Source organism: Gavialis gangeticus, unplaced genomic scaffold (genome assembly GCF_001723915.1).
Source record: "Gavialis gangeticus isolate Ggan-Ray unplaced genomic scaffold, GavGan_comp1, whole genome shotgun sequence".
NCBI lineage: Eukaryota > Metazoa > Chordata > Crocodylia > Gavialidae > Gavialis > Gavialis gangeticus.
In genome coordinates, this window is record NW_017729014.1 from 2,772,750 (window position 1) to 2,799,013 (window position 26,264).

The 26,264-nt window shown below is 51.2% G+C and overlaps 1 protein-coding gene across 3 annotated transcripts in view; it reads left to right on the forward strand.

Annotated features, from left to right (window-relative positions):
• Window positions 1–26,264, forward strand: part of CHD5 (chromodomain helicase DNA binding protein 5) — a 77,974-nt gene that overhangs the window by 34,154 nt on the left and 17,556 nt on the right. For all 3 annotated transcript variants that reach the window (XM_019511606.1, XM_019511608.1, XM_019511609.1), the window contains 30 exons: window positions 388–626; window positions 1,164–1,288; window positions 3,468–3,591; window positions 5,661–5,827; window positions 6,403–6,621; window positions 7,270–7,476; window positions 7,570–7,781; window positions 9,204–9,335; window positions 9,981–10,089; window positions 10,916–11,107; window positions 11,196–11,396; window positions 12,353–12,490; window positions 13,071–13,192; window positions 13,696–13,869; window positions 14,852–14,993; window positions 15,440–15,571; window positions 16,372–16,489; window positions 17,213–17,337; window positions 18,265–18,496; window positions 18,615–18,740; window positions 18,923–19,095; window positions 19,906–20,080; window positions 20,493–20,579; window positions 21,381–21,469; window positions 21,696–21,829; window positions 22,354–22,498; window positions 22,714–22,873; window positions 23,699–23,778; window positions 24,462–24,591; window positions 25,805–25,894. In XM_019511606.1, the coding sequence (XP_019367151.1) occupies window positions 388–626; window positions 1,164–1,288; window positions 3,468–3,591; window positions 5,661–5,827; window positions 6,403–6,621; window positions 7,270–7,476; window positions 7,570–7,781; window positions 9,204–9,335; window positions 9,981–10,089; window positions 10,916–11,107; window positions 11,196–11,396; window positions 12,353–12,490; window positions 13,071–13,192; window positions 13,696–13,869; window positions 14,852–14,993; window positions 15,440–15,571; window positions 16,372–16,489; window positions 17,213–17,337; window positions 18,265–18,496; window positions 18,615–18,740; window positions 18,923–19,095; window positions 19,906–20,080; window positions 20,493–20,579; window positions 21,381–21,469; window positions 21,696–21,829; window positions 22,354–22,498; window positions 22,714–22,873; window positions 23,699–23,778; window positions 24,462–24,591; window positions 25,805–25,894 (4,499 nt within the window). The remainder of the gene's footprint in view (window positions 1–387; window positions 627–1,163; window positions 1,289–3,467; window positions 3,592–5,660; window positions 5,828–6,402; window positions 6,622–7,269; window positions 7,477–7,569; window positions 7,782–9,203; window positions 9,336–9,980; window positions 10,090–10,915; window positions 11,108–11,195; window positions 11,397–12,352; window positions 12,491–13,070; window positions 13,193–13,695; window positions 13,870–14,851; window positions 14,994–15,439; window positions 15,572–16,371; window positions 16,490–17,212; window positions 17,338–18,264; window positions 18,497–18,614; window positions 18,741–18,922; window positions 19,096–19,905; window positions 20,081–20,492; window positions 20,580–21,380; window positions 21,470–21,695; window positions 21,830–22,353; window positions 22,499–22,713; window positions 22,874–23,698; window positions 23,779–24,461; window positions 24,592–25,804; window positions 25,895–26,264) is intronic.

Consider the following 26,264-nt stretch of genomic DNA (forward strand, 5'->3'; position numbering starts at 1 on the left):
GCCTCACAGGAGCAAGGCCAGGATGGGGCGAGAGCAACAGTGCCCTTCTGTGGGCTACACAGGCACCGCGCTGCCACGCTCCTGCCACTCACCACCCTCCCCCATTCCTTGTCCAGCCACTCGCCACCCTCCACTCATTCTCCAGCTGCTCACCACCCCCCTACATGCCGTGTGGGTTTCCAGGCTGCACACCTGCCTCCTGAGGACAGCTGTGGTTCTAGCTGCTCTCAGTGCAGCTGGTTCTAACATCTCATCTCAACTCATTTCATGAGCCAACAGTAGTTTTGGTAGAGACTTGGCATAGCCCTGAGCATGTGATAGGTTAAAACAACTATATGCCAGGGAGGCTCTGCTAACCCCGGGTTGTATCCCTCCTTGCTTCTCTAGGCCCTTAATTGCCAAGAAGAACCCCAAGATTCCTATGTCCAAGATGATGACAGTTCTGGGTGCCAAATGGCGGGAGTTCAGTGCCAACAACCCGTTCAAGGGCAGTTCAGCGGCTGCAGCAGCAGCAGCAGTGGCTGCAGCAGTGGAGACAGTCGCCATTGCCCCTCCACTCTCTGTCAGCCCTCCCCAGGCTCCCCCACCCCCAGCTATCAGGAAGGCCAAGACCAAGGAAGGCAAAGGTAAGGGGCCAGGCGAGTATGGACAGCTTGGGTGGATGTTACCATGAGATGTTTAGGCCTGGTTTGGCTAGCTCAAGAGTGGGGATTCTGCCTGGTAAGTGAGTGAGAAACCTAAGCCATGCCTTCAGGCTTGATCACGTGCCACTAGTTGGTATCTCTGATGGACTACAGTTCCTTGTGTCGTGACAGCAGCCCCTGGGGAGATGCAGGGTGTCCTACCACTTGTGATTTTATTTCATTATCCTGATGACTGATGTATTTAAAATGCAATCCTTTTGATGTCTGTGCCAAGCGGGATCCCAGTGTGCTCCAGTGGCAATCACTAGCGAGCCCATACAGCTCCCATGGGAGCCTGGTTTTCAAACTAGACACCTACCGCAGAGCAGAAGGGAGTATTGTGATGCCTTCTTCATGACATGGGCAAACTGCAGCCCTTGGGTGGCACTCAAATGGCTGGGCAGGATACGGGTTCTCACACAAAGGCATTAAAAGGGAGGTCCCTCTGAGAATGCCAAAGGAATCTTCTTCTTTGTTCAGGTCCAGGAGTGCGGAAGAAAATCAAAGGATCCAAAGATGGGAAGAAAAAGGGGAAAGGCAAAAAGGTAGCAGGCCTGAAATTTCGGTTTGGAGGAATTGCCAACAAAAGGAAAAAGGGCTCCTCAGTAAGTGCACTACCTCATTCCAGATGGGCAAGAGGGGCTGGGATGGCTGCCTCCTTGGGTACTGCATCATGCAGAGAGCCCTGCAACTGGGAAGGAACAGGAGAGACTTCCTTTCCAGGGCCTGTTCTGGTTTGGCCTCTGCTGATGCTGCCAGGATGGGAGACGATCAGTATCAATTGCACTGGTGGGTATTGGATGCAGGTGTTGCTCCAACAGAGCTGGGCAGTTGCCCTCCCCTCTCTTCATTCCAGGTAAAATGCTCAGGTGCAGAGCATTCTAGAGCTGTGCACGCTACCTGTGTCCCTGCAGGTGTCAGACTGCCATGGTGCACACATCCTGTGTGGGTCCCTGCACCAGGGAGTGCTGCAATGGGGGAGCTCCTGTTCATCATGGACTTTTGCAAATCACCTTTTATCCTCTGTGTTTTTAGCAAAGGCATGCTCAGCAAGGTGTTTTCCTTTGGAAGACCCTTGCCTCGTCTCCCAGCTCACATGCCTGGAGGCAGCAGGCTTGAGTATTTCTACAACTGAAATTAAAGCATCAGTTTTCCCTCTCGGGGGTGAATTCAGCAGCACCATACTCATAGGTTTCTTTGTCAGAGTGGCTCTTTGGGGCCTGCACTTTAGCTGTGCTCTGTGTCCAAGGGAATTATCAGAGGCTTTCTAATTATATTGCCACATCTTGCTGACTTACTTCTCCAGCCTGTTCCCAGACTAAAAAACCATAGGAATAAATGCATGGCAAGAAAATGAACAGTAGTGCTATTTGCATAACATGCACTTGGCAGCTTAGGAATATCAAATGTGTGCAGAGTTTTACAAGAGAGAATAAATCTTGTAAATAACCATTGAATAGGGACAGAACTCCTGTAGGTCTTGAGAATATTGATCAAAATCCCATTAATTCAGCCTCACCGGAGTTTGCCAGCCATCTCGATCCATTGCGCATAATGTCGCCAGTTTGTAAATTACTTTTGTGCATTGGAGGTTGAAGCAGAAGAAGCAGTTAGAGCCAGGCCTTTGCTGCAGTAGGTTTTCAATCATAAACATTTGAAAATTTGCCACCTGTTCCTAAACAGTCACTAAACATTTGCAGCTGCATTTTCAAGAGTTGCTAAAAGCTTGGGTTTGCTCGTGCCCTTAGATCACAAGTTGTCATGTCTTCTTTGCACCTGGAGATCTACAGACTCTCTGTAGATACAGGATACCATGCAGACTTTCACTGGCAGGGGCTTACCTCGGTGGGGCCTGGAATTTGGAGATCTGATTCTGTCTGAGACACAGAGCAGCTATTGAGTGGCTCAGCACAGTTTTATAATCCGGTTAATGTCAACTGGCTAAAATGGAATAGCTCATGCAGCTGCTTTTAGACTGCAGGAGCAAACGACTCTTTACTTTCCCAGAATTACCAGTAGGCCCAAAGTATTGTGTTTCGCATGTAAAATGATCCTACTCCCCTGTATGGGCCTGATTCTGTAACCCTGATCATACAAGAAACACCCTTGGACTCAGTGAGACTGTTTGCATAGAGGATGGCTGTGAGAAGCATCCCTACCAGCTGGTGTGTTAGCAGACCATAAATGGATGCCCTCCAGCATCTTGCTTCTGGCCCATACCTGAGCATTCAGGGGAAGCTGAACCTTCCCAGAATGTACCTGGCTAGCAGTGCAGTTCAGTCTCTGCACTCAGGAGGAAAACCCAGAGCCCAGCTGTGGGCAGGTAAACACAGAAGGACTCTTAGTGCCCTCTGCTTGACACAAGTTAGCTTGTTAAACCAGGGCTCTGGGGTTACCCTTAAGCAACCTCTCACTTCTGCTGGGAGTAGCATGGCATCCCCTCAGCATAGCTGATTGTATCAGAAGATTGTCTCTTGGACTCCAGGTCTGTCCCAGCATTCCTGGATTAATGGCCAGTCTGAGAGATCAGTCTAGCACATGAGTTTTACTTCCTCCTAACCCTTTGTGATAAGGATGAATAACTTCTGTCTATTGATGCAAGGAGTTTGGTAACCCTCCCTATGGCCTAGACACAGTGGCTAATCAATGACTGTAACAACCAGGCTCCTGAGGGTTCATTTCCTCTGCAGACAGCCTGAGCTTCAGTGCTTGACTCTGGCAGTGGCTGGAAGTGAGTTGTCCAGAGCCAGATTTTCACCTGTTTGTGCTGCAATTCCTTTGCAGAGTGAAGAGGAAGAGCGAGAGGAATCCGACTTGGACAGTGCCAGCATCAACAGCTCCTCGGTGCGCTCCGAATGCTCTGCAGGCTTGGGCAAGAGAGGGAAGAGGAGGAGAAAGAAAAAGAGGAGTAGGCCATTCCTTTGTACTCTGCTCCTGCTCACAGGGTGTTCTGCTTCTCACCACCCCAAAGACCTGCTGGGAGGGTTCCATTGCAGCCTTCATTGCAAAGGGCATGCCTGCCTGTGTGCTCATGCACAGACCTGGTGAATGCCTACTTCCAAGCCAAGCTCAGTGCCCTGGTGCATTGTGTCTGATGGGGAATGTGGGCAACTCCCATTCGAGGAGCACAGCTGGCTCTACAGGCAGCAGTCCTGTTCAGCCCCTTGTTGCATTGTCCATGCTCCTCTGCCCTCCAACCCCTTTCCCAGCAGGCAGCCTGTGTTCTGACATTTCAGCTGCCCCTTGCTGTGGTTCTAGGAAAGAGGCTTTGGCAGAGAACTGCTCCTCTGCATTATTGTGGTGTGGAAACTGCCTTCTCTACCTCTCCCCGCAATGACTCCACAGCCTGAGGGCCTCTTGCCATGCAGTGCAAGGGCACACCCGGCTTGTCTCTCTCACCACTAATTGACCAAGGCCTCCCAGCGCATTTGCACTGGAACTGGTTCTGTAGCAGTGAGGCTCTGGGAGTGAAGCAGGTGCTTTCTGTGACCAATAGTGTGTGCAGGAGCCACTGATGCATGTAGTCTTCCTGCCTGGCCAGTGGCATGGGCTGCAGTGTCTGTTTGATGTTCTTGCTGCCCAGAAGCACAGACATGGTGATGGCTTTGCAGATGGTGTTTGAGTGTTTGCATCGGAGTGTGTGTGTGGTGTGTAGGACTTTGTGGCTGATGGTTTTCATGGTGCACACTGCTCTGTTGGCTACTGAAAAATCCACTTTGCACTGAACTGCCTCCGAACCTCTCCACATCCCCAGCTCTGCTCATGAATACAGTTTGCTGGGATGCTGTGTCCAGGCAGGTGATTAACTCTGTTGTGTGGAGAGACGTGCAGGTGGATCTGAGTTACTTTGTTGGATTGTGTGTGTGTATTTTGTGTAGGATTGTACACATTACGGCACTTTCTCTGCTTTATTGCTCTTGAAGTTCTTTGAACTGATGGTCCCTTGCTCCTTCCAGGTAAACTGTGTTTGCAGCTTGTGAGCTTGTGGGCTCCAGGAGCAGCAAAGAAAAGTTTCTTTTCTGTTCCTCCTCTGTCCTGCTCAGCATGAGAGGTCTCAGACTCAGAAACGTCCTCTAGCTTATTGTCCTCACCCACAGGTTTGCTTCTGAGAACTTCAAGGGTAGCTCTGGACCTGGGGGCCTGTGTGGGGTTGCCTCATGCCTCTGCCCCACAGTGCTCAATCCCCATTCTCTGGGCTTTGCCTCTTAAACCTGTGACAGCTAAGCCCACAGTGATAGGGCTGGCTGTCTGGTGGGGCACATGGAGAGGAGAACTGCGAAGCCTTGTCAGCTGTCATCCATGTTGTAGAGGTTTGGAGTGAAAGGGCTATGTTCTGTGCAAGCAGTACCTGCCCCACGGAGCCAGCTGTTTAAACAGACAAGCCATGCATAGGGTAGAAGATGGAAGATTGTGACCTTGGTGCACAGAGAGGCTCAGTGACTTGCCCAAGAACAGACTGAGAGCTGGAACCTGAACTGCAGTTTCCCATGTCCCTGATGTTTGGCCACAGAATAAGCCTTCGTGTCCTTCTCCCTCATGTGGTGGGCTGAACAAGCACCTGCCACCAGTTTTAGTGAGCATGAAGGGAAACCAGCATCCTGGAGGAGGAGAGCTCTCCTGGGTGGCATGATTGGTGCATGGTACATGTACGGTTGGTGGTGATGGTCTCTGTGGAGGTTTCTCTGACTGGCCTCCCTTGCCACCTCTCCAGGTTCTGGCATTCTCCATTGAGAGCCTGAAGAACCAAAGGATGATACAGTGTGGAGAGAGAAAGAGAGACAGAGGTGAGATGATGCTGTGTGCAAAGAACCAGATAAACTCTGATGCTGAGGAACAGAGAGGCAGGGGGACGTGAGAGAGGGGGATGAAGGCGGATGTTTTTGGAGTTGCCTTCACCCTGTGTGATCCTCTCAGATGCCCTGGGGATGGCAGGTGATGACAGTGCTCTGCTGACTTCTTTTGTGTCTCTTCTCATAGCCGAAGAAGGGGATGGGTATGAGACTGACCACCAGGACTACTGCGAGGTCTGCCAGCAAGGAGGAGAGATCATTCTATGTGACACATGCCCCCGGGCCTACCACCTTGTCTGCCTGGATCCTGAATTGGAGAAAGCCCCAGAGGGCAAGTGGAGCTGCCCACACTGTGTGAGTAGCCCCAGGCTCAGCTTAAGATGGGGTCACTTTGTAGGAGTTGATTTTAAGCATGTTCATGTGTATGCTTAGTTATCAGAAATGGCAACTTTTAATGCACAGAAGTCTTGGATGATAGAACAGAGGAGGCTACACAGAGCTGTCAGCTCTAAGGGACTTGCCAGTGGCTTGAGGAGTTCCTTTGCCCCTCATCCATCCTTCAGAACCAGGTGCTCTGGGCTTCTAAACTTCCAATTCCTCATAGCCTGAGGAATTCTCTCTTTGGCACCAAAATCTCTGTGGCACCCTGCTCAAAAGGAGCTTCAGGTGATTTATCAACTGCACTGTGTGTACCAGCTCTGAACCTGTGTCCCAGGTTATGCTAGCAGAATTGTGTCTGCACCTAAGCTCCTGTGTGGAATGTGCCACAGGAGGCGGCTTCATGCCATGGGGTGCTTACCTGTGGAGCATTAGGGTGTCGGCCAAGAAGGTAGGGTGCCAGGGTACTGGGACATGTGTCCAGCATCTCTGGGGAATGGAAGGGACCCGTTAGGATACGTCTCAGTGATGTGCTGCATCTGCTTCTCCAGGAGAAGGAAGGGATCCAGTGGGAGCCCAAGGATGATGATGATGATGAGGAGGAGGGGGGTGAGGAGGAGGAAGATGACCACATGGAGTTCTGCCGCGTGTGTAAGGATGGTGGAGAGCTGTTGTGCTGTGACACCTGCCCTTCCTCGTACCACCTGCACTGCCTGAACCCACCACTGCCAGAGATCCCAAATGGTGAATGGCTCTGCCCGCGCTGTACAGTGAGTGTTACCAGTGTTTGTCCTGCCCAACCCCTGCCCCTGCCTGGCCAGGCGTGGGGTTGTGGCCCCCAGATGTCCTGTTGCCCTTCCCCCCACACGCACTACTACACCTACTGCCCTACCATGCAGTGCTCCCTGCCAGTAAGACCCTTGCTCCTGTCCTTCGTGCCATGAAGGGATCATTATCCCATGCCCTGCTGTGTTTCTGGAGAGCTCAGTTCCCCCCTAGTCTGCCTTGTACAAGCAACTGATGCCTTCCTTGCAGGTGCTTGGGTTTTTGCATGGGGGAGCAAGTTCCATCTGGGGCTCAGGCTGCAGCTGTGTCCATGTCCTGGATCTCCATTCCCCTTTTTGGCTGTTATGCCCTCTTCCTCTGGACAGCTACAAGCTGTGCTAGCTCTGGGCTGGACCTGTTTGTGCTTCACCTCTGCTCCTGCTCCACAGCAGGCTCTCCATTCCCACAGAGCAGGCCCAGGCCTATGTCTGAGTCACTGAGACACTAAAGGCTTGTTAGTGATGGGTTGGTTGTGCAGAGTCTCACAGGAACATGAGGGCTATGAGGCTGAGAGGGAGGAGGGGGGAAGCACTAGGTGTGGCCTGTTTAACCCATTTGTGTGTGTGTCCATGCTTTCCCTCTGTTTTCCTCAGTGCCCTCCCTTAAAAGGCAAAGTTCAGCGCATCCTACACTGGACTTGGAAGGAGCCCCCTGTGCCCCCAGCATCCTTGCTGTCCCCACCTGACTCAGAGATGGCCATCCCTCCATCAAAATCGCTGGAAGGGATCCCAGAAAGGGAGTTCTTTGTGAAATGGGCAGGGCTTTCCTACTGGCACTGCTCCTGGGTCAAGGAGCTACAGGTGAGGCAGGGCATGACCAGCAGGGCCTAGATGGGGCTGGACTTCTTATTCCTGCAGGCCTCACAATCCTGGTCTGTCACTCTGTCCTGGCAGCTGGAGCTCTACCACACCGTAATGTACCGCAACTACCAAAGGAAGAATGACATGGATGAGCCACCTGCCTTTGACTATGGCTCTGGGGATGAAGATAGCAAGAGTGAGAAGCGGAAGAACAAAGACCCACAGTATGCCCAAATGGAGGAGAAGTACTACCGCTATGGCATCAAGCCTGAATGGATGATGATTCACCGCATCCTGAACCACAGGTGGGCATGGGGGCTATTATCATGTGCGTAAATGAAGATGGGAGGTACATATCCTGCTGGCAGTATTAGGAGCCAGCACTGCCTGTTAGGTTTGGCATAGATCCAGAAAGACCAGTTCCTCGGGGTGGAACCCCTTTGCTTTCTGCCTGTATGTGATGTTGTAGGAAGTGATTTCCCTCCTGTTAAGGGTATCTGCTCTGCAGTTCCCTCAGTCCTGAGGAGCTTTCAGGCTGAGGAGTTGTGGTGGTGGTGATTAGCTCAGTTTTTTGGAAAACTAGAAATTAGCAAGATTCAGAGAACACATTTCACAGGTAGTAGGGACTGTCCTGTACAAGAGCAGCACAGCAAAAATAACCAGCCCCACCTCCCTCACCAAGTTTTGGAAGGGATATGAACTCTCAGACAGGACATGCACCAACATTGAGTTAACTGGGGTTAGGCCAAGACTGTCCTGGGGACAACTGGCTCCTTAAGACTGCATGCACTTTGTTTTAAACTATCTGTCCCTAGCAGAGGCAGGATACCTGGCTGCTGGAGCAGCAGCTTGGTTATGGCATTCTTTTATAGAGCTATGAGCTGCATCATAATTTTACATTTAGAAACATTTAACCAATTCTCTGTTTCTTTCATGAACCGCCCTCTGTTAAATGACCACTGAGCAGCTCTCCACATATGCTGCACAATGTGTGAGTGCTGACTCCCCAACCCGTCACGCCATGAGTTACATCAATGCTAGCCAGGGCACTAAATTACAGGCAGTACAGACGCAATGAAATTGTATGGCTTTTAGCTTCTATGATTGATTAAACACACTCAGGAGATGGATAGACCATTCCAGCTGAAACTATTGATTCCTTCTAGGTGTTGTTTTAGCTCTGCCTGGACTTCATAATACACAGGTAAAAACAAAGGATGAAGTATACAGTTTCAGAAAAAGTGTCATAGCTCGCTGTCTGCCAGGAATGGAGAGACTGAGTAACTGAGCCTTGGTGGTCTCATCACGGGACATTCTAAATTCTGAAACTTTTGAAATGCAGCCCCCTTTCCCAGCCCGCCCACCCACAGTACCACCACAGTGATGTGGTTCTGTATACATGAATGCTGCCTGTCATACGGAGAGCCTGTCTGGGAGCTTCCTTCTGTCACCAGCTCACAAGTGGACCTCATGCATATTAGCTGAGGAGAAACCAGAGCATTAGTGTTTCAGGCTCTGTTGTGTGCGGGGTTCCCTGCTTCAAGAGGCTTCAGTTAGGGACTTGCAAGCTTGAACGCTTGGGAGCGTGCATTTGAAAAGAGGCTGGCTCACCAGGGAGGTGTTTACATCACTGAACAGCCTGTCAATACAAGTGAAATATAAGCTCGGGTCATGCCTGTTACTCTGGGCCATTTCAGTGACATGCTTTTAAATACTACTTGTTCTAGCTTTGATAAAAAGGGAGACATCCATTACCTGATCAAGTGGAAAGATTTGCCATACGACCAGTGTACCTGGGAGATTGATGACATAGACATTCCATACTATGAAAACCTGAAGCAGATATACTGGAATCACAGGTAAGAGCCAGAGATGCTGTGGAATTTGTAGCTGATCTGCAAAATTCAGCAAGCTTAAGAGCCATGCGGATCTGCAGCATCTGGCCTAGCTTCTCCAAAGTGAATGATAATTTTAGGTGCCTCACACTGTAGGCACAGAAATAAAATTGCCTGGAGAGGATCTGATTTTCACTGCTTAGTACTGCTGGAAAATGGCTCTGTCACAGTATCCTAAAGTGGGTGCCCAAAATAAATTGGAGCTCCTTCTACCCTCTGTGTATCATCCTGTAAATCTAGGTTATCCATCCCTATGTCAGTAATATCCATTCATTTGTATTAACAATAGCATCTGGTTGTCTTACTGCATTTACAAGAGGTCCCATTGTGCTGGGCTGTGTCTAGGTTTCAGGAAAAAACCTAGATGTATTTTCACATTGAGCTGAGGTGTAACCCTGTATCAGTGTGATGCTGCCCAGCTACATGGTTAATGATCCCTAATGAACCATGAGTTTCAGATGTACCTGGATCAGAAAAGCTTTGGTTGGGGCAGAACAAAAGGTGGTGTACTGGGCCTTCTCCCACAGTGCTTGGAGACCACAGAGAGACCTGTGTTTTGCCTGCTGCCAAGTTCTCACCAAGAACCTCTGCTTAAATGTTCTCTTCCAGGGAGCTGATGTTGGGGGACGAAACCCGACCTCCAAAGAAGCTGAACAAGAAAGGAAAAAAACTGAAAGATGAGAAACTGGAGAAACCACCAGAAACACCTATTGTTGATGTAAGTGAGAGGGTTGGGGAGGGGAAGGATGGAGGGGAGGGAGTCACACTAGAATGGGAGGGTCCTGCATTATGTCTGAACTCCATAAAAATCTTGCTGCTTATGAGGGCAAGCAATTCTCCAGGTCAGTTCAGTCAGAGTCAGGTAAAGTCTAAGGTGGCAGCTCTGGGGGAAGGCACTCTTGGCTTGTGGATCATCTTCACTTCCCATTTGTGGAGAGGGAAAGGGTTTCTCATGCATGTTGAGGCAGGTGCAGATGTCCCCTTTCCCACTTTGAGGGCTTCCTCATCACCTTCAGCATGTACCAGAGGGACCAGGTCACAAGACCTCTTTGCCATTTGGCTGGGCTCCTCGATGGCTCCTCAGACCATAAAGATGGCCTGAGCCCTTCAGTGACTGGTGTGGGAGCTCTCAGGAGACAGTCATTTATCTGAGGGTTTCTTTGTGGGGAAAAAGCCAACTTTTCCAAGCCTGGGCATTGGTGGTGATTTCCCAGGCTTCCAAAGCTGCATTGCCTGTGCTTAACAGGCCGTTCGTGGCCTCTCGTTTGGTGTGGAGGAGCTGCAGGCCTCAGCCAGCTAAGCTGTGCCTCAGTCCATACAGCCATGCCCCACCAGTTCTGCTGGACCCCACCATTCCTGCAGGCAGCACCTCCATGTTGGGGAGGCAAAAGCTGATTTTGGAACTTCCTGGGTGGTATTTGCTCCTTGTTTTGGGCCTCTCCATGGTAAACCTGTGAAGAGGGACCCTGTGGGCAGTGGAGAAGAAGGATGCCAGTGAGTGGGCTGGCACTGAGTGCTGTACATGGTGCATTTTTTTTCCATAGCCCACAGTTAAGTTTGACAAGCAACCCTGGTACATTGATGCAACTGGAGGTACCCTACATCCCTACCAGCTGGAAGGGCTGAATTGGCTGAGGTTCTCCTGGGCCCAGGGCACTGACACAATCCTTGCTGATGAGATGGGGCTGGGGAAGACCGTGCAGACCATTGTGTTCCTGTACTCCCTCTACAAGGAGGTGAGTATCCAATGCACCTGGAGGTAGTTTGGCACCCTGGGTGAGCTGGGAGTGCAGCCTGCTTATTGGGAACATATCTTCTTGACAGGGCCACTCCAAAGGACCATACCTGGTCAGTGCTCCTCTCTCCACCATCATCAACTGGGAGAGAGAGTTTGAGATGTGGGCCCCTGACTTCTATGTTGTGACGTACACGGGGGACAAGGAAAGCCGGGCAGTGATCCGGGAGAATGAGTTCTCCTTCGAGGACAATGCCATCCGGAGTGGGAAGAAGGTTTTCCGAATGAAGGTAAGTGCCCCACATCCAACTGAGAACAGGGCTGAGCTTGCTCCTGGCCAAGGAATTAGTGCAAAATGCTGTAGAAAAGGGATTGCCTGATCCATTTGGTGGGGGAAAAAAATTCACCTGCCAACATATGGGACAAGAAACCTCTCCAGGTGTTTGTCTGCCTCTGCAGGCCTGTCAAGTGCAAGCTAGAAAGCATCTTTACTCTTCAGTGTTCACCGGGGCTTCCATTCTCCCAGATTTCACTGGTGCCTAATACAAAGTCCCAACCACTGATCTTACCGTTCCCCCCCCCACCAATACTAGTGGGGGATCTGCTGTCCTGAGATATCTTTCTGAACTCCGATGTGAGCTGTGTTCTCCATGCAGGCCTGAAGCTCCTCCTTCATTAGATTTCCTTAGTTTAGTGCCCTCTGGAAGATAAACCCTTATAGTTTACTGTTCAGTACTGGCTGGGCTATGTATGACTTGGAGATCAAAGACCAGGACTCCAGTATGCAGAGGGAGAAGGAGATATTTTTGCAGCTGCTTATGCTGGTTTAAATCCAGAACAACTCCTTCCTTGAGGCTAGCTGATCTACTCCAGGTTTACAACAGTGGAAATGGGAGCAGAATTTGACCCAGAAGAAGGGAAGTGGGCACCTGAAAAATGCTGTTCTCCAGAGACGAGGTCTGACACTGTTTGTAAATGCAGCTGGTTTATGGAGGGCTTTCTGATGGGCCCTTTTCTGTGGGGTTTATAGAGATCTCTAATTCATTTTAATGCTCAGATGGATATAGATTTTCTGCTGGCTTGATTCATTCCCAGGCACTGCGCGCTGGTATTTTGCAGTGTAGTGCAAACTGTTCTGCATCTTTCTTCCAGCACTGTGATGTGTGACATGAAGAAGCAGAGAAGGCCAGGGATGCCTGGTCCCCACAGACTCTTTAACCTCCTGGGCTTTCTCTGTTTCATCTAGAAAGAAGCCCAGATTAAATTCCATGTCCTGCTTACCTCCTATGAGCTGATCACAATTGATCAGGCTATCCTGGGGTCTATTGAGTGGGCCTGCTTGGTGGTGGATGAAGCACACAGACTGAAGAACAACCAGTCCAAAGTAGGTATCTTGTAGGTAGAATCCCAGGGGGTGGGAGCTGTGGCAGTAGCACCATCAAATTCCTCCTCTGTTCTCCCACCTTGGTCCTGTCCGCAAATAAGAAGATGCTCCTGCCCTGCAACTTATCCTCCACACTTGCAAATGCCCCTGGGGGCCTGTACTTGGGCAATTTCATAGCCTTTTTGGGTGTTGCAGTTCCTGCCTCTGGAATACAGCTTGGCACACGGGTTAGCAGTGTGCAGGACAGAAGAGCGAGCAGTTTGCTCCCCAGCAGTAGGGCTGGCTCTGTAGAGTGGGCAGAAGCAAAGCTTGTTACAGTCAGCATGTGCGCCTTGCATGCTGGTGGCCGAGTCAGGGATTTCCTCAGGCACTGTTGCCTGGAGAGTCACTTCGGCATTGCAGCCAGTGCTGCTTGGCTCTGTCAGCCCCTCCTGACTGGGTGTGCCTCCCTGGGTTCATGAACAGGGCTCTGGACAGGATGTGAAAGTCACTGTAGGCCATTCAGGGTGCTGGCTGGTGTAGAGGAACTTACTGTGCTGGTGTCCTGAGCTGCACCCTCTGACTGGGTTCCTTGTCCTAGTTCTTCAGAGTGCTGAATAGCTACAAGATCGACTACAAGCTACTGCTCACAGGCACACCACTCCAGAACAACTTAGAGGAGCTCTTCCACCTTCTCAACTTTCTTACCCCAGAGAGGTTCAAGTGAGTTGTTCCTGTTCCCTCCTTGGCAAGTCTGGCCCACCCAGGGTCGTTTCCCTTTGGCCCATGCCAAACCTAACTAGCCAGCAGCCTGTCTGGGCACTCTGTTTGGCTCACAAGGATAGGCAGTGGCATCTCCCAGCATGACCAAAAACCCCGTGTGTCAGGCAAGTGTAATGCCTGGACATTGTAGTGATGATTGCAGTAGAAAACATCGCAGGCACAGGCGGGCCCATCAGACAGGTGGATGATGAAGTACATGGTAAAGCTACAGCCCCAGCACTTTGCCCCCCCTCCACTGGAGTTTTGGCACCTCAGTTAAGTTCTAATGGCTAATCAGGAGATGCCTACCCCATTCTGTGCAGCCTTAACCATATTCCCCTGTTTTGTAGGAGAGTTCTGTGCTCATGGAAAGGCATGGGGGTGCGATTCTCTTGGCCCACATGTCCGCCCCATGCCCTCCATCTCCTGCCTTGTGCCCCTCACACAAAGTGATTTTTTTGCAGCAACCTAGAGGGGTTCCTGGAGGAATTTGCTGACATCTCGAAGGAGGACCAGATCAAGAAGCTGCATGACCTCCTGGGTCCCCACATGCTCCGGAGACTGAAGGCAGATGTGTTCAAGAACATGCCTGCCAAGACTGAGCTGATTGTGAGGGTGGAGCTCAGCCAGATGCAAAAGTAAGGCGGTTGTCACTAGGGAGGGGGAGTCCCTGCAGAGCCTAAGAATGCAGGGCTGCTGGCTGCTTTCACACTGCTCATTTGTGCTGGGGGCAGTGAGACAGCAGCTGTATCTGATGATTTGGAAGCAAACAACTGGGGGATGTTTGTGTCTGTCCTGTTAGGGGAGACCCACAATAGAGCATCCAGCCCAACCTATGAGCGGTGGGTTCCTTACAGAGTTAGGGCTGCTCTAGGAACCTGCCAGAAGTTTTGGGCAGTGCCAGCCTGGCAGGGTGCCCTGGCACCTGGGCAGAGCAATGAGGCTGAGAAAGTTTCAGATTCTAGTGGCCCTGGGAGTCCTGACAGCTGTAGCTGCTGATACTCAGAGGCTCTGACCACATGTAGAGCACTTGCTGTACTCCTGAGTAGGATGGATGCAGGCAAAAGGTGCTTGCTGACAAAACATGCTCACTGTCAATGCCTAGGTTTCTCAGGGCTGAGGGATGGACTCGGCTTTCAGCTCAGCCAGAGTAGATCTAAGGTAGCTGCTCTGAGTCCCATGGAATTTCAGTGGATCAAGACAGACTCTTGCAGGGTGGAAATCTGACCCTGCATGCCAGAGCAGGGTGCATCTCTGTTATGTGGGCTGTACTGTCCATATCCCAGCGGGCCTCTGAGACTCAAGAGAAGCAACAGGGGAAGCTAGCTTCATCCTCTAGGAGATGCTTACTCTGGTGAAGAAACTCACTTTACAGAGCTCACAGCAACAGGACCCAGCCCCTCTCTGCTAGCAGAGTGACTATATTATCCAGCCACATAACTGACCCAGGTCTGCAAAGGCTTAATCCAAGAGGACTGTTATGATTGTTGTTCATTTGTTTCTTGAAGTGCCTTGGCTAATGTCACCCATAGAATGAGTTCAGTGCCCTCACCCTTACGTCAGTCATGTGTCTGTCTGGCCATGTTCCTGATGGAATCTGTCCCATCATTGTCAATTCAGGAAGTACTACAAATTCATACTGACGAGGAATTTTGAAGCCCTGAATTCCAAAGGTGGTGGGAACCAAGTGTCGCTGCTCAATATCATGATGGATCTGAAGAAATGCTGTAATCATCCATATCTCTTCCCTGTTGCTGCTGTGGTAGGTCACTTCTGTGAAAGCTTGTGGTGTGTTTGCTGTGCTGAGGGCCAGTGCTTCCTTTCCTGTTCTTTAAATGCATGTAGTTGGTGTCTTCTGGGGGCTTTCCCTTGCACCCATCAGAAAGGAGGGTGATTTGTTTGGCCTGGCCTATTCAATGTGAGCACCTTCTCCCTGTAACCCATATGAATTCCTCCTTGAAGTGAAGCAACTTTTCCTGGATGTGCACTGTGGATGTCCATGATGGCAACTTTCTGAGGGCAGGCTGCCATTGGTGTAATCAGCCTGTGCACCAGTGTCAGAAAGGAAGGGACACATGATGTGCAGCCCTGCACTGGTTTGACTTATTGCAGCTGAAAGCAGCAACCCCATTGAATTCAGTGGCTGCAGAGTTTGCCTACAGCCACAGAACCCCTCCAATAATGGGGATCCTTTCATCTTTTTCTCAGGAAGCTCCAGTCTTGCCAAATGGTTCCTATGATGGCAATTCATTGGTTAAATCTTCTGGAAAGCTGATGTTGCTGCAGAAGATGTTGAAGAAGCTGCGAGATGGGGGGCACAGAGTCTTGATCTTCTCCCAGGTGGGTGAAGAGAGGTGGTAGTCTCTGGCCTTGAGGACTTGGAGTCCAGGGCATTGGGGGTGGCAGATGGAAAGAATTAACCTTTGATATATTGTTATATTAAGCTTAAAGGTAAATTTTTATATGCACTGCCATGCTGTGTCATTTGGATGACTGATTCTGTTGCTCAGGGTAAAAGTAAAGAACCAGAATTTATTTCCTTTTAGAATTTTTTTCTCTTTTTTTCTTCAGAAGGGAATTTTATGTCTGGGATGGTACGGCACATAGAGTAGGGACACAGGAAAGGTACTCCCAGCTTTGCCACTGACTTGGTGTGTCACACTGGCAAGTCACTTATTATTCCTTACTCTCATTTTTCCAATATATAACATGAAAGGATAATGCTAACCCACCTTGCAAGCAGTATTCCACATATAAAAGGTGCCAGATAAGCATGGTGTGTATCCTGATGGCTTGCTTCTGCTTACATTTAGTCATCTGGGGGCTACAGCCTGGTGTGTGGGGTGATGGAAAAGTTCCTAGCATTGAGGGCATGGGTGGAAGAAAGACCTCTGGGCAAGACATGCAGCCCCTTTGCTGTCCATCTGTATGGCACATAGCAGCAGGCAGAGAGCAGAGCCAAGACATGTCAGGGCTCCTGTTTTGGCTTCTGATAGCAACAAAACTTCCCAGGCAGAAGTTCCTCCAGCCAGAGGCACATTCTGTTCCTGGGGAAATTCTCGCTCCCTCCCCATGGTCCTGTGCTGGTGCAAGCCTCCCCTTCACCAGGGGAGAGCCTCACTGCTGGACTCTCTCTGCAGATGACAAAGATGCTGGATCTGCTGGAGGATTTCTTGGAGTATGAGGGCTACAAGTATGAGAGAATCGATGGAGGCATCACGGGGGGCCTGCGCCAGGAAGCTATTGACAGATTTAATGGTACTTGTCTTTCTAATAAAGGGAAACATCCCTTGGAGGCTCCCTTTCTTTGTTGTGCATGAGGGCAGGCAGCACACAGCTGGGCACAGTAGGCAACAGTTCAGCGATTGTTTTCCCAGCCTATGAGAGACTTTTCCAGTTCCTGTGCCTATCACTCTGAGCCAGGCTTTCTGAACAGGGTGCCATTGGCAAGGCAGCCAGAATGCCTTAGCATCCTCCGTTGGTTTTATACCAGGAGAATAATCCAACTCCTGTCCTTAGCCCGCAGGCACATGCATGCACAGAAGGGCACACATGCCCTCCAGAAGCAGGGTTTTTGCAAACACACCTGTTGCACAACCCTTTGCAAATCTGTTGCTGTGCAGTGCAAGCTGGCAGTGTTGTCAGCATGGTAATTAAGAGGGTTTTTAATTATGTTGTGTGAGTGAATCCCAGGGCACAAATGACAGGTGCTGGAAGTCTTATGCATTTCTTTTAAGTGGCTTGGTGAGATGCCAGGCTTCCTCAGGAGGTTGGGAGTGGAGTTCACCACCTCTGTGACAGTTTCCTCATGCATGTGGTGCTCTTGCTCCTTCCCTCCCCTATCTCATGGCCATGTGCTGGGTATGTGTATGTTGGACACAACCTTTGTTCACTCCCCTCTACACAGGGTCACACATTTCCTACTGAACCAAGCTCCTTCCAGTCTCACCTTTTGCCCCCTTGTGGGTTTGTATTCCTCAGCTCCTGGTGCTCAGCAGTTCTGCTTTCTCCTCTCTACCCGAGCTGGTGGTTTGGGCATAAACCTTGCTACAGCCGACACAGTCATTATTTATGATTCTGATTGGAATCCCCACAATGACATCCAGGTTTATTGCTTTTTCCTTTTCCTTACACTATAGTAAGTATGTTCCAGTGGTGTCCTCTCTGCTCATGGTTTCTATATGCTTGCTGACACTGAATGCATCTCAAAATCATTTTTCCTCTAAAGACCCGCTGATGCTTCCTGGAAAACCTTGAAAAGCATGATCCTGTGTAGAAGCCCCTCTGCTTTCCGTGTCCCCTGGCATTGCACTGGCCTCTTTCTGCTCTTTGAAGGACGTTCAGCATGAGAAGAATGTCTTTGTTCTATAGGATTCTCGCTGCATCTGGCTGCTCTTTCTTCACCACGAGTTGCCTCCTTTGGGACACGGTGGTTATTTCCCAACTGAGAATTCCAGCCACCAGTGGGCAAAAAGCAGCCAGAGTGGGAGTCTCTTAAGAAACAACTCAAATTGTCCCCTTAGGTACACAGCTGTGTGAAGAGGAATATAGACAGTTGCTCCATTGCTCTTCCCCAGGGCCAGGGAAATGGTGCTAAGGAAGAGAGAAGGAAAAAGACTAAGGAGGGATTATTTGCTGGTGGTTACATGTAGGAGGTTAACTCCTCCTAGTGGCATTTCTTCTCACTTTTGTTTAGGGAGAGATATGTGCTGGGGGAGGGGTGGAGGATGTGTGCCCATGAGTCTGCAACCAGAAGATCCTTGACTTTGACTTGCATGGCTTGTCCTCTGCCAGCCTGTCCTCATTCCACTTGCAAAGTCAGCAAAAAGAGAGGCCAGGCATGCCAGGTTTCCATTCCCAGGATGGGAATGTGGTGAGGTGTTCCCAGGCTGGGTCTCCAAGTGCTGCAAGCTGGCGACATCTTTCATGGGGAGAGATGGGCTCCTGCAGCTGTTGAGATCAAGGCCTGGTCAAAGTTGGTCAGTGTGGTAAGCTGACCCTACTGGTTGCTCCAACAAGGGCTGTCCCTGCAGGCGTTCAGCCGAGCCCATCGTATCGGGCAGAATAAGAAGGTGATGATCTACCGCTTTGTGACAAGAGCCTCTGTGGAGGAACGCATCACCCAGGTAGCCAAGAGAAAAATGATGCTCACCCACTTGGTGGTCCGTCCAGGCCTTGGCTCCAAGTCTGGCTCCATGACCAAGCAGGAGCTAGATGACATCCTGAAGTTTGGGACTGAAGAGCTCTTCAAAGATGATGTGGAAGGTGAGCATGGACAGGGATGTCTGGAGCGAGATGCCCAAGGCAGAGATGCAGTATAGTCCTACTGTACTGTGCTGGGCTGTGTCATCACCTGCCCAGCCTCTGCCCATTCTGCTTTCAGGCGTGATGTCTCAGGGCCAGCGGATCACCATGCCAGATGCTATCTCTCCCTTCCCAGAAGCCCCGGCCTCTAAAGGGGGTGCTGTGGCTCAAAACATGAAAAAAAAACATGGCGGCACCCCACCAGGTGGGTAAGACAGGAGAGTGTGGGCACCAGCTGCCCATTTGACTGCTTCCCAGTCAGGAGCCCCTTCTCTTGCTATGCCCAGGCCGAAGGTCCTGGTTCTGGTAGAGGGAACACTGCGGGGAGCCTTCAGCTCCCTGCGTCCCAGGCTTTCGTGGTGACCTCTCCTGTGCTTTGTCTTCAAGGGGACAACAAGGACGTGGAGGACAGCAGCGTGATCCACTACGACGATGCTGCCATCTCCAAGCTGCTGGACCGGAACCAGGATGCAACTGATGACACTGAGTTGCAGAACATGAACGAGTATCTCAGCTCCTTTAAAGTGGCCCAGTATGTTGTGAGAGAAGAGGACGGTGTGGTAATGTGACCAGTATCATGTCTTTTCGTTTAACCCCTCCTGTGCATTCCTCTGTTGGTGTTTCCTCCTCCTCCTTTGTTTCTTTTTCTTCTTGTTTTGCCACTATTTCTGGAAGTGGGAGGGCTCCCACCTACCCAGTGTGTGTGATGGTGTTTGTTCATGGAGGATGGTAGAGTGCAGCCAGCAGAGCTGTCTTGCAGACCCTGCAGCCTCCTGTCAGCTAGTTTGAGTTCCTTAGAAAGCTCTGGTCTGGCCTGGCTGCCTTGTGGTCATGCATCTGGCTGTCAGAGGAAGAGGTACTGGCCTCTTACTTCCTCGCACTCAACCAGTTGAGACACCTCAGGATCTTGGTTGGGTCAGGTAAGGAGGGCTCCATTCAGATAGATGCCTTGGAGTCGCATCTGCTTCTGCACCCTCGGCTCTGGAGTCCCAGATGGAAGAGGAAGGACAGTTCTGTCATTGAGGCACCAGGACCTCCAGGTTCCATCCTCTGTTGGGTCTTCAACTCCCAGTGTAGCCAAAGGCTAGTCCCTGAATCCTGTGCAGTGGTGCTGCCCTGCTTCACAAGATAGCTTCATGAAGGTCCGTGAGGCACTTATGCTTTGCAGGGGCTGGACTGCCTAGGCACCTGCATAGACAACAGGCCCAAGCATGATGCTGGGAGCTCTGCACCTCTAGCATGGTGGTCTGTGTTCAGTCCTCTCTGCGAGAAGTAATTTTGGGGGTAGTGCTGGGGTGGCTGGTCAGGGCATATCTGGGATGGTGCTGAGGCTAGCTGGGCTGGTAACCCTCTGGCAACTCTGCTTTCAGGAGGAGGTTGAACGAGAGATCATCAAGCAGGAGGAGAATGTGGACCCTGATTACTGGGAGAAGCTGCTGCGGCACCACTACGAGCAGCAGCAGGAGGATCTGGCCAGGAACCTTGGGAAAGGGAAGCGGATCCGCAAGCAGGTCAACTACAATGACACCTCACAGGAGGACCAAGGTATGGCTCCTGCCTGGGGACTTCCCAAAAGCCAGGGTACCTGATGGGGTTGGTGGGGGCTGCTCATTCCTACCTGAGCTGGGGTTCATTAGGAAGATGAGCGCTGCGTGCCTCAAGGCTATGTGTGGTTCTTGGGCTGAGAATGCTTTTTCCCTGGTAGGGGGTGTCCTTCTTGTGACTCTCCTATTCCATCATTGCTAGGGAGCTGGGTGGATGGGGAGGCATAGACTGCTGGATTTGGGTGTGCAGCTGGTTGGGGGAGAGCTAAGATGCTCAGGGCAGGATTGGTGGGATGCTGGGCAGGACTCAGTTCCTGGATTTCCATGTCCTCTGGGTGGCTCTACCCTGTTCTGTGGGGTAGTCGCTGGGATGGAGTGCTCCCTTGACTATCTTTCTCCCCCCTTGCTGACAGAGTGGCAGGACGAGCTCTCTGATAACCAGTCTGAGTACTCCATTGGCTCTGAGGATGAAGATGAAGACTTTGAGGAAAGACCTGAAGGTCAGAATGCATGATGGCAAGGTCTGCTTCCTCAGGACCCCCCTTATGACAGCCCCATAAGCAGTGGGGCATTGCACTCACAGCCTCAGGCCCCATGGGCTGACTGACCCTCAGATATGCAAGAGCATGTTGATGGGAGGTGGTTGGTTTGAGCAGGAGGCCAGGGTTTCCATCCTCATTCCTCAACTCCCTTTGACCCTGGCCTGGTATGGCTGCAGGTGTACTCAGTGCAGAGGGATTTTGGCCACTGTGAAGCTCATTCAGGCTGTTTAGTAGAAAAGGGTCTGGATCATGGGGCCTCTGACACTGATTATTCTCCTAATTACAGTCTTGGGGGAGCAGGGTCCTTGGCACGCAGGGTAGATGGATCAGGTTTGGCTCCAAGAGCTGCCCTGGAAACAGCCTAGCTAGATGGGTCAGGCTGCCAGGCACTCAGCCAAGGCCTCCTTTTCCTGCCTTTAGCATATGTAGTAGGAGGTGCAGAGCCTGGGTTGGTCTCTGCTTTCCTGGTGCCACTCCCGGTGCCCCTGCTCCAGCTAGGATGCAGCTGGCATTCACACCCCTCATCTCTGCAGACTAGGAGGCTGAGGGGCTGTGGTAAGCCTCCCTCCAGAACCTGCCTCTGCCTCTGCCCCTGCCTCGGGTGGGGACATCAGGGATCTCAGTGGGGTCTTCTGTGTGCCAGGTGCAGAAAGTCACGTAACCCTGGCCATGTCCTGTGGTGGCTGCAAACTGGCCCTGGCTCTCTGGGTTTCTCTGTCAGCAAAGGCAGGCTATTCACCATACATTACTTGCCTCTAGGTGGCAGACGACAGTCACGGAGACAGCTGAAGAGTGACCGAGACAAGCCTTTGCCACCTCTGCTGGCAAGAGTCGGAGGGAATATTGAGGTGAGCATTGGCTGGCATGACAGGGGGAGAGAGGGACAGGGAGGTGCTCAGTCAGAGTGTTGTCACTGGGCTGCCTCAGGGCTGCACTTAGCCCTAGTGCGGGACTGACCCTTGCTCTTTGTCAGCTGATTGCCCTCGGGCAGAGCAGCTCTGGCTAATTGCAGCCATGCCATGGGGCCCAAAGGGGTCCATGCACTGTCATGATAGCACTGTGTGCTCTCCACAGGTCCTAGGCTTCAATGCCCGGCAGCGCAAGGCCTTCCTGAATGCCATAATGCGGTGGGGAATGCCACCTCAGGATGCCTTCAATTCGCACTGGCTGGTTCGGGACCTGCGTGGGAAAAGCGAGAAGGAGTTCAGGTACTGGGATCCCTGGCAGACAGGGCAGGGCTTGCCCTGGCCTGGGTGCTGGCTGCCGTTCTCACATGACTGCAGGGAAGCAGTCAGGAGACTGCATTGAGACATATTGTGTGCAGGCACTTGCCTTGTCTGAAATATGCAGCAGGGTGGGTGCCCTCAGTGCTTTGCACCCGTATCCCTGACAGGCTTGCCTGGAGCTGTAGTCTCCACAGGCTGCACCTGCACTGGAAGAGGCAGAAGGTTTTGCGAGGGAGTTAGCTAAACTGCAGACATAGGCTCTGTAGAAGTGAAGTACAGGACCTGTCCTTCATACACCTGTAAAGAGTGCCCTTACTGGTCCCCCTGGCTCTGCAGAAGTAGAAGAAACCCCCTATCTTGACTAGTGCATCATCCCGTCCCCAGTGCTGCTGCCTTCATTCCCCTCAGAAGGACAAGAAAGCCCCAGGCTGGTCAATGTGAGGGTCTGGAGCTACAAGCCCTCTGCTGATGGGGGTCCCAATGCTAAGCCCCCCCTCATTTCCCAGGGCATACGTTTCATTATTCATGAGGCACTTGTGTGAGCCAGGAGCAGATGGGGCTGAGACCTTTGCAGACGGTGTTCCCCGGGAGGGGCTGTCACGTCAACATGTGCTGACAAGGATTGGAGTGATGTCACTTGTGAGGAAGAAGGTGGGTAGTTCCTGTTCCTAGCATGGTGCTTTGGGTGGTGTGGCGTTCTGAAGATGTCACCAGCTCTGCTCAATGCCTCTGGCTTCTTAGGCTGAGAGAGGTTGGGGCTATTATGGATGGTGAGGCTATGAAGCGTGGGGAAGCCTCCCTTGTTGGCAGCTCTGTTCTCTTGGTGCATTCTGCAAGCAAGCTGTGTGTTTTGATGTCTGCCCCAGGTCCAGGAGTTTGAGCATGTGAATGGGAAATACAGCACTCCAGACTTGATCTTAGAGGGCCCAGACATCAAAAAACCCACCGAGGTGGTTTCTTCTGATCCCAACACTCCTGTCCCTGCCAGTCCAGCACCACTGCAGATGGGGTCTGTGGCCCTGCCTGGTAAGTGTGATGTGGGCTGCCCAGGCTAGAGAAGAGTCCTGAGTCCAGAGCCAAGCTATGATGTGGGAAGCAGGCCAGCTGAATGTTCCACCCGTGTTTGGGGGGCAGCTGGGTGCCTCTAAAATCAAAGTGCTTGAAGGTATTTTTGAAACTGGGCAGCCAGAATCTTGAGTCAGTTCCCAGGACTGTGGTTGTGGCTCTGTGATAGCTCCCTCTGGCTTTTCTGACCACCTCCTCACCCCCAGACTGGTTGGGTCTTTGCTGCAGAGTTGTTCTCATTCTCTGTGCCTAAGTCACTTTGTTGTATGTTAGCCCCACTCAGGTGATATCTGCCTCCTGGAAAATGATTCATGATCTGCATGGTGTTTCCCTTGGCTGCATGGCAGCCTCATGAGAGCCCCTGGTGACTTGCATTAGCCCAAGCCAGGGCCTGGACTCTCTGTGGGTGCAGACAACTGGAGGTAAAAGTGCCACAGCACACAAGATAGGCCTGATAAGGGCACTGGTGTGGGGCTGGCATCTAAGTATCAATGAGGGTCCAGGCCTTGTTGCATCTTTACAGATGTGCTGGGACACTGGGTGGAGTTCCAGCACTGTTCTTTGCTCTTCCCATTACCAGCTCTATAGCATCCGTATCTTTCCCCAGGCCTGGGGCGGAACTACCTTTCACTAGTAAGGTTTGACTTAAAGTCAAGTTTTCCTCTTCATCATTAGCACAGTGAGACCCTGGCTCAGGAGCAGGAGGGTCACTCATCCCAGGTGAGCCTTGTGCAACGGCAGAGCTGAGCATGGTTCACACACTTTTCTTTTCCATGGTTGTTTCAGACAAGATAGAAACGCAGCTGGGGTTCCTGGAGGAGAAGGAGCAGGGGGAACAGAAGCCTGGGAAGCTGACTGAGAGCCAGGTAAGGGGGTTCCCATCAGCCTCCCCTTTCCAGAGTCCCACAGCTCTGTTAGGAGCACATGGCTGCACTCCCCAGGAACAGCACAGCTGGGACAGGAAGGGTTTATCAACTCTGCTGCCTTTCCAGCCCTGGCCCATGCCAGCTCAGGAGCATGCTGCTGGCTTAGAGGCCTAGGCACCCTGAAGGCATCTTCCACACTTGCACCAAGCCCATGCAGTGGCTGAAACTCCCTTGATTCCACAAGAGCTGATCTGCCATCCCCCTGAGTGCCCTGGAGAGCTGTCTGTTCTGCCCTGTCCCACTGAGACCTTTCCACTGTAACCTCTATCCCTCACATCTGTGCCCAGACCCTCTTGTACCAGGCCTGGGTGCACTGCAATGTACGTCAGTCCAGCTGGCAGGGACTCCTGGTTTTCAGCCCTGGAACTTTGGCTGCACCTTTCACTGCACCAACTCTCCTGTCAGTGCCCAGCCCTATAACAAATAGGCCACCCCATCCTGGTCCTGTGCAGGCATCATTGACAGGCTTCCAAAGTGTGCTGCCTTCCATTGCTGACTGTGAATAGTGTTTCCCTGCAATCCTGCAGCACCACTCAGCCATGAGGCTAGGAGCAGTGCTATCTGGGGCTTGGGGACCTGTTTGACCTAGAGCAGCCACCCTGGCATGGCCATGTGACACACAGGTGCCAGCAGGGGTGGAGAATGTCGAGAGCGAGGAGACCCATGAGAGCACTGAGCACAAAGAGAAGACACGAGAAGAGAAAGCAGGAGAGAGTGAAAAGGCTGAGTCTTTGCCTGAGTTGCCCATGAAAGGTGAGACTGTTTGTGATGCCAGAACAAGCACTGTGCACCTGGCACACCTGCCTAGCATTGTCATGGTCTGGGCTCAGACACTGCAGCCACAAAGCCTGGCTCAGGACTCCTCTTCCTTATGTGTTCTGACTCCCCTCTGTGCACTGGTGTGGTTTGCAGCATTGCCCTTCCTTGCTTACATGGCATACTCCTCATTTGCACATGATAAAACTTGCCCAGCAGCAAGGCTGGAGAGAATCTGCTCCGTTTCCCAGAAGCTACTGTCCAGGCCAGACCTTGGTCCTCTCTGCCTTGAAGTTGCCATGTCTTTTTCTTGCTTTCTGTTTTTAGTGTCTGAATGTATCCAGTTTCTCAGCACCTCCCTGCTTGGTACTGCCCTGGTTTTCAGTGACCTGGTATAGCTTCTCCGCAGTGAAACCTGGGTTTGTAGACTGAATAGACACAGGTGTGATTCCAACCTGAAAGAGTTGGGGAACTTCAGAGCCAAACACCTGCTTTAGCCATTGCTCCTTTCCAGAGTGTCATTTGCAGGAGAGCTGGTCGCTAACTCTGCATTTAGGCTGCCCAGTGCTTCCCTTCAGAAACCTGGTCTTTTCTTAAGTAACTCAGCTTTTTGCAGCTGGCCTGTAAGATGTACCCTAGTGCCGGAAAGGGGCCTTGTGTCTTTCCCAGGCAGTTCAGTCAGGGCTGGTTGGGAGATGTGTTCTCATCCTATTAGAAGCTTAATTCTTGGGAGCAAAGCACAATAGACTTGGTAGAAAAAGAGATTTTTTTGCTCAAAATCAGCATGAAAAGCTGTAATTCCAAACTCTCCTGTGGGCTGAACATGCTGAAGAATTTTGATTCAGGGCTTGTGAATGGTTTCATTTTGATAATGTCAAAACATTATGATAAATGTGATATGAATAAGATATAACATTAGCACTGATACTTTGATGGGATATAGAAGTAAAAAATGAGATGAACTGAAGTGAGAAAGCTGAAGCAGTTCAGTAGAATTTTTTTTCCTACTGAAATTAACATGTTTCAGTTTCAATGAAAATGCTTTTTCATTTGGAAAATTGTTTTGTTAGAATTTGTTTCAAGAAAGCACCAATTCACAGCCAAGCAAATCGTTTACACCTTAAAAGAGAGAAAGGCAAAGCAATCCAACAATGACTAACTGTCATTCCTGACCCGCCAGTCTTCTCATGAGCCTGTTCCATTCCTACAGACAAGGCAATTCAAGAAAAAGAAAAGCCACTGGAGAAGTCTGAGTTAAACGCCAATCAAGGGAAAGGGGAGGAAACAGATTTCAAGTCAGGTAAGAAGCATTTAATGTCAGAGACAACTAAGAACTAGTGCTGCTGCTCAGTGTTTAATGGGTCAGCCCCTTTGTATCTGAACCAGATGGGGCAACTGACAACTGACGCCCAGGAAAAAGCCAACTTATTAAAGGGTACTTTGCGTCGGTCTTTCATCAGTCCCCTGGGATGCCCATGCCCACCACGGGACAGGGAGGTCTGGGTGAGGGAGATCCCCTGCCCTTCATTAATGCTGGCCTCGTGAAGCAACACCTTGAGAAGCTGGATACCTTCAAGTCAGCCAGCCCTGACAATCTACACCCCAGGGTACTCAAGGAGCTGGCGAGCATCATAGCCCAGCCCCTGGCACGGATCTTTGAAAACTCCTGG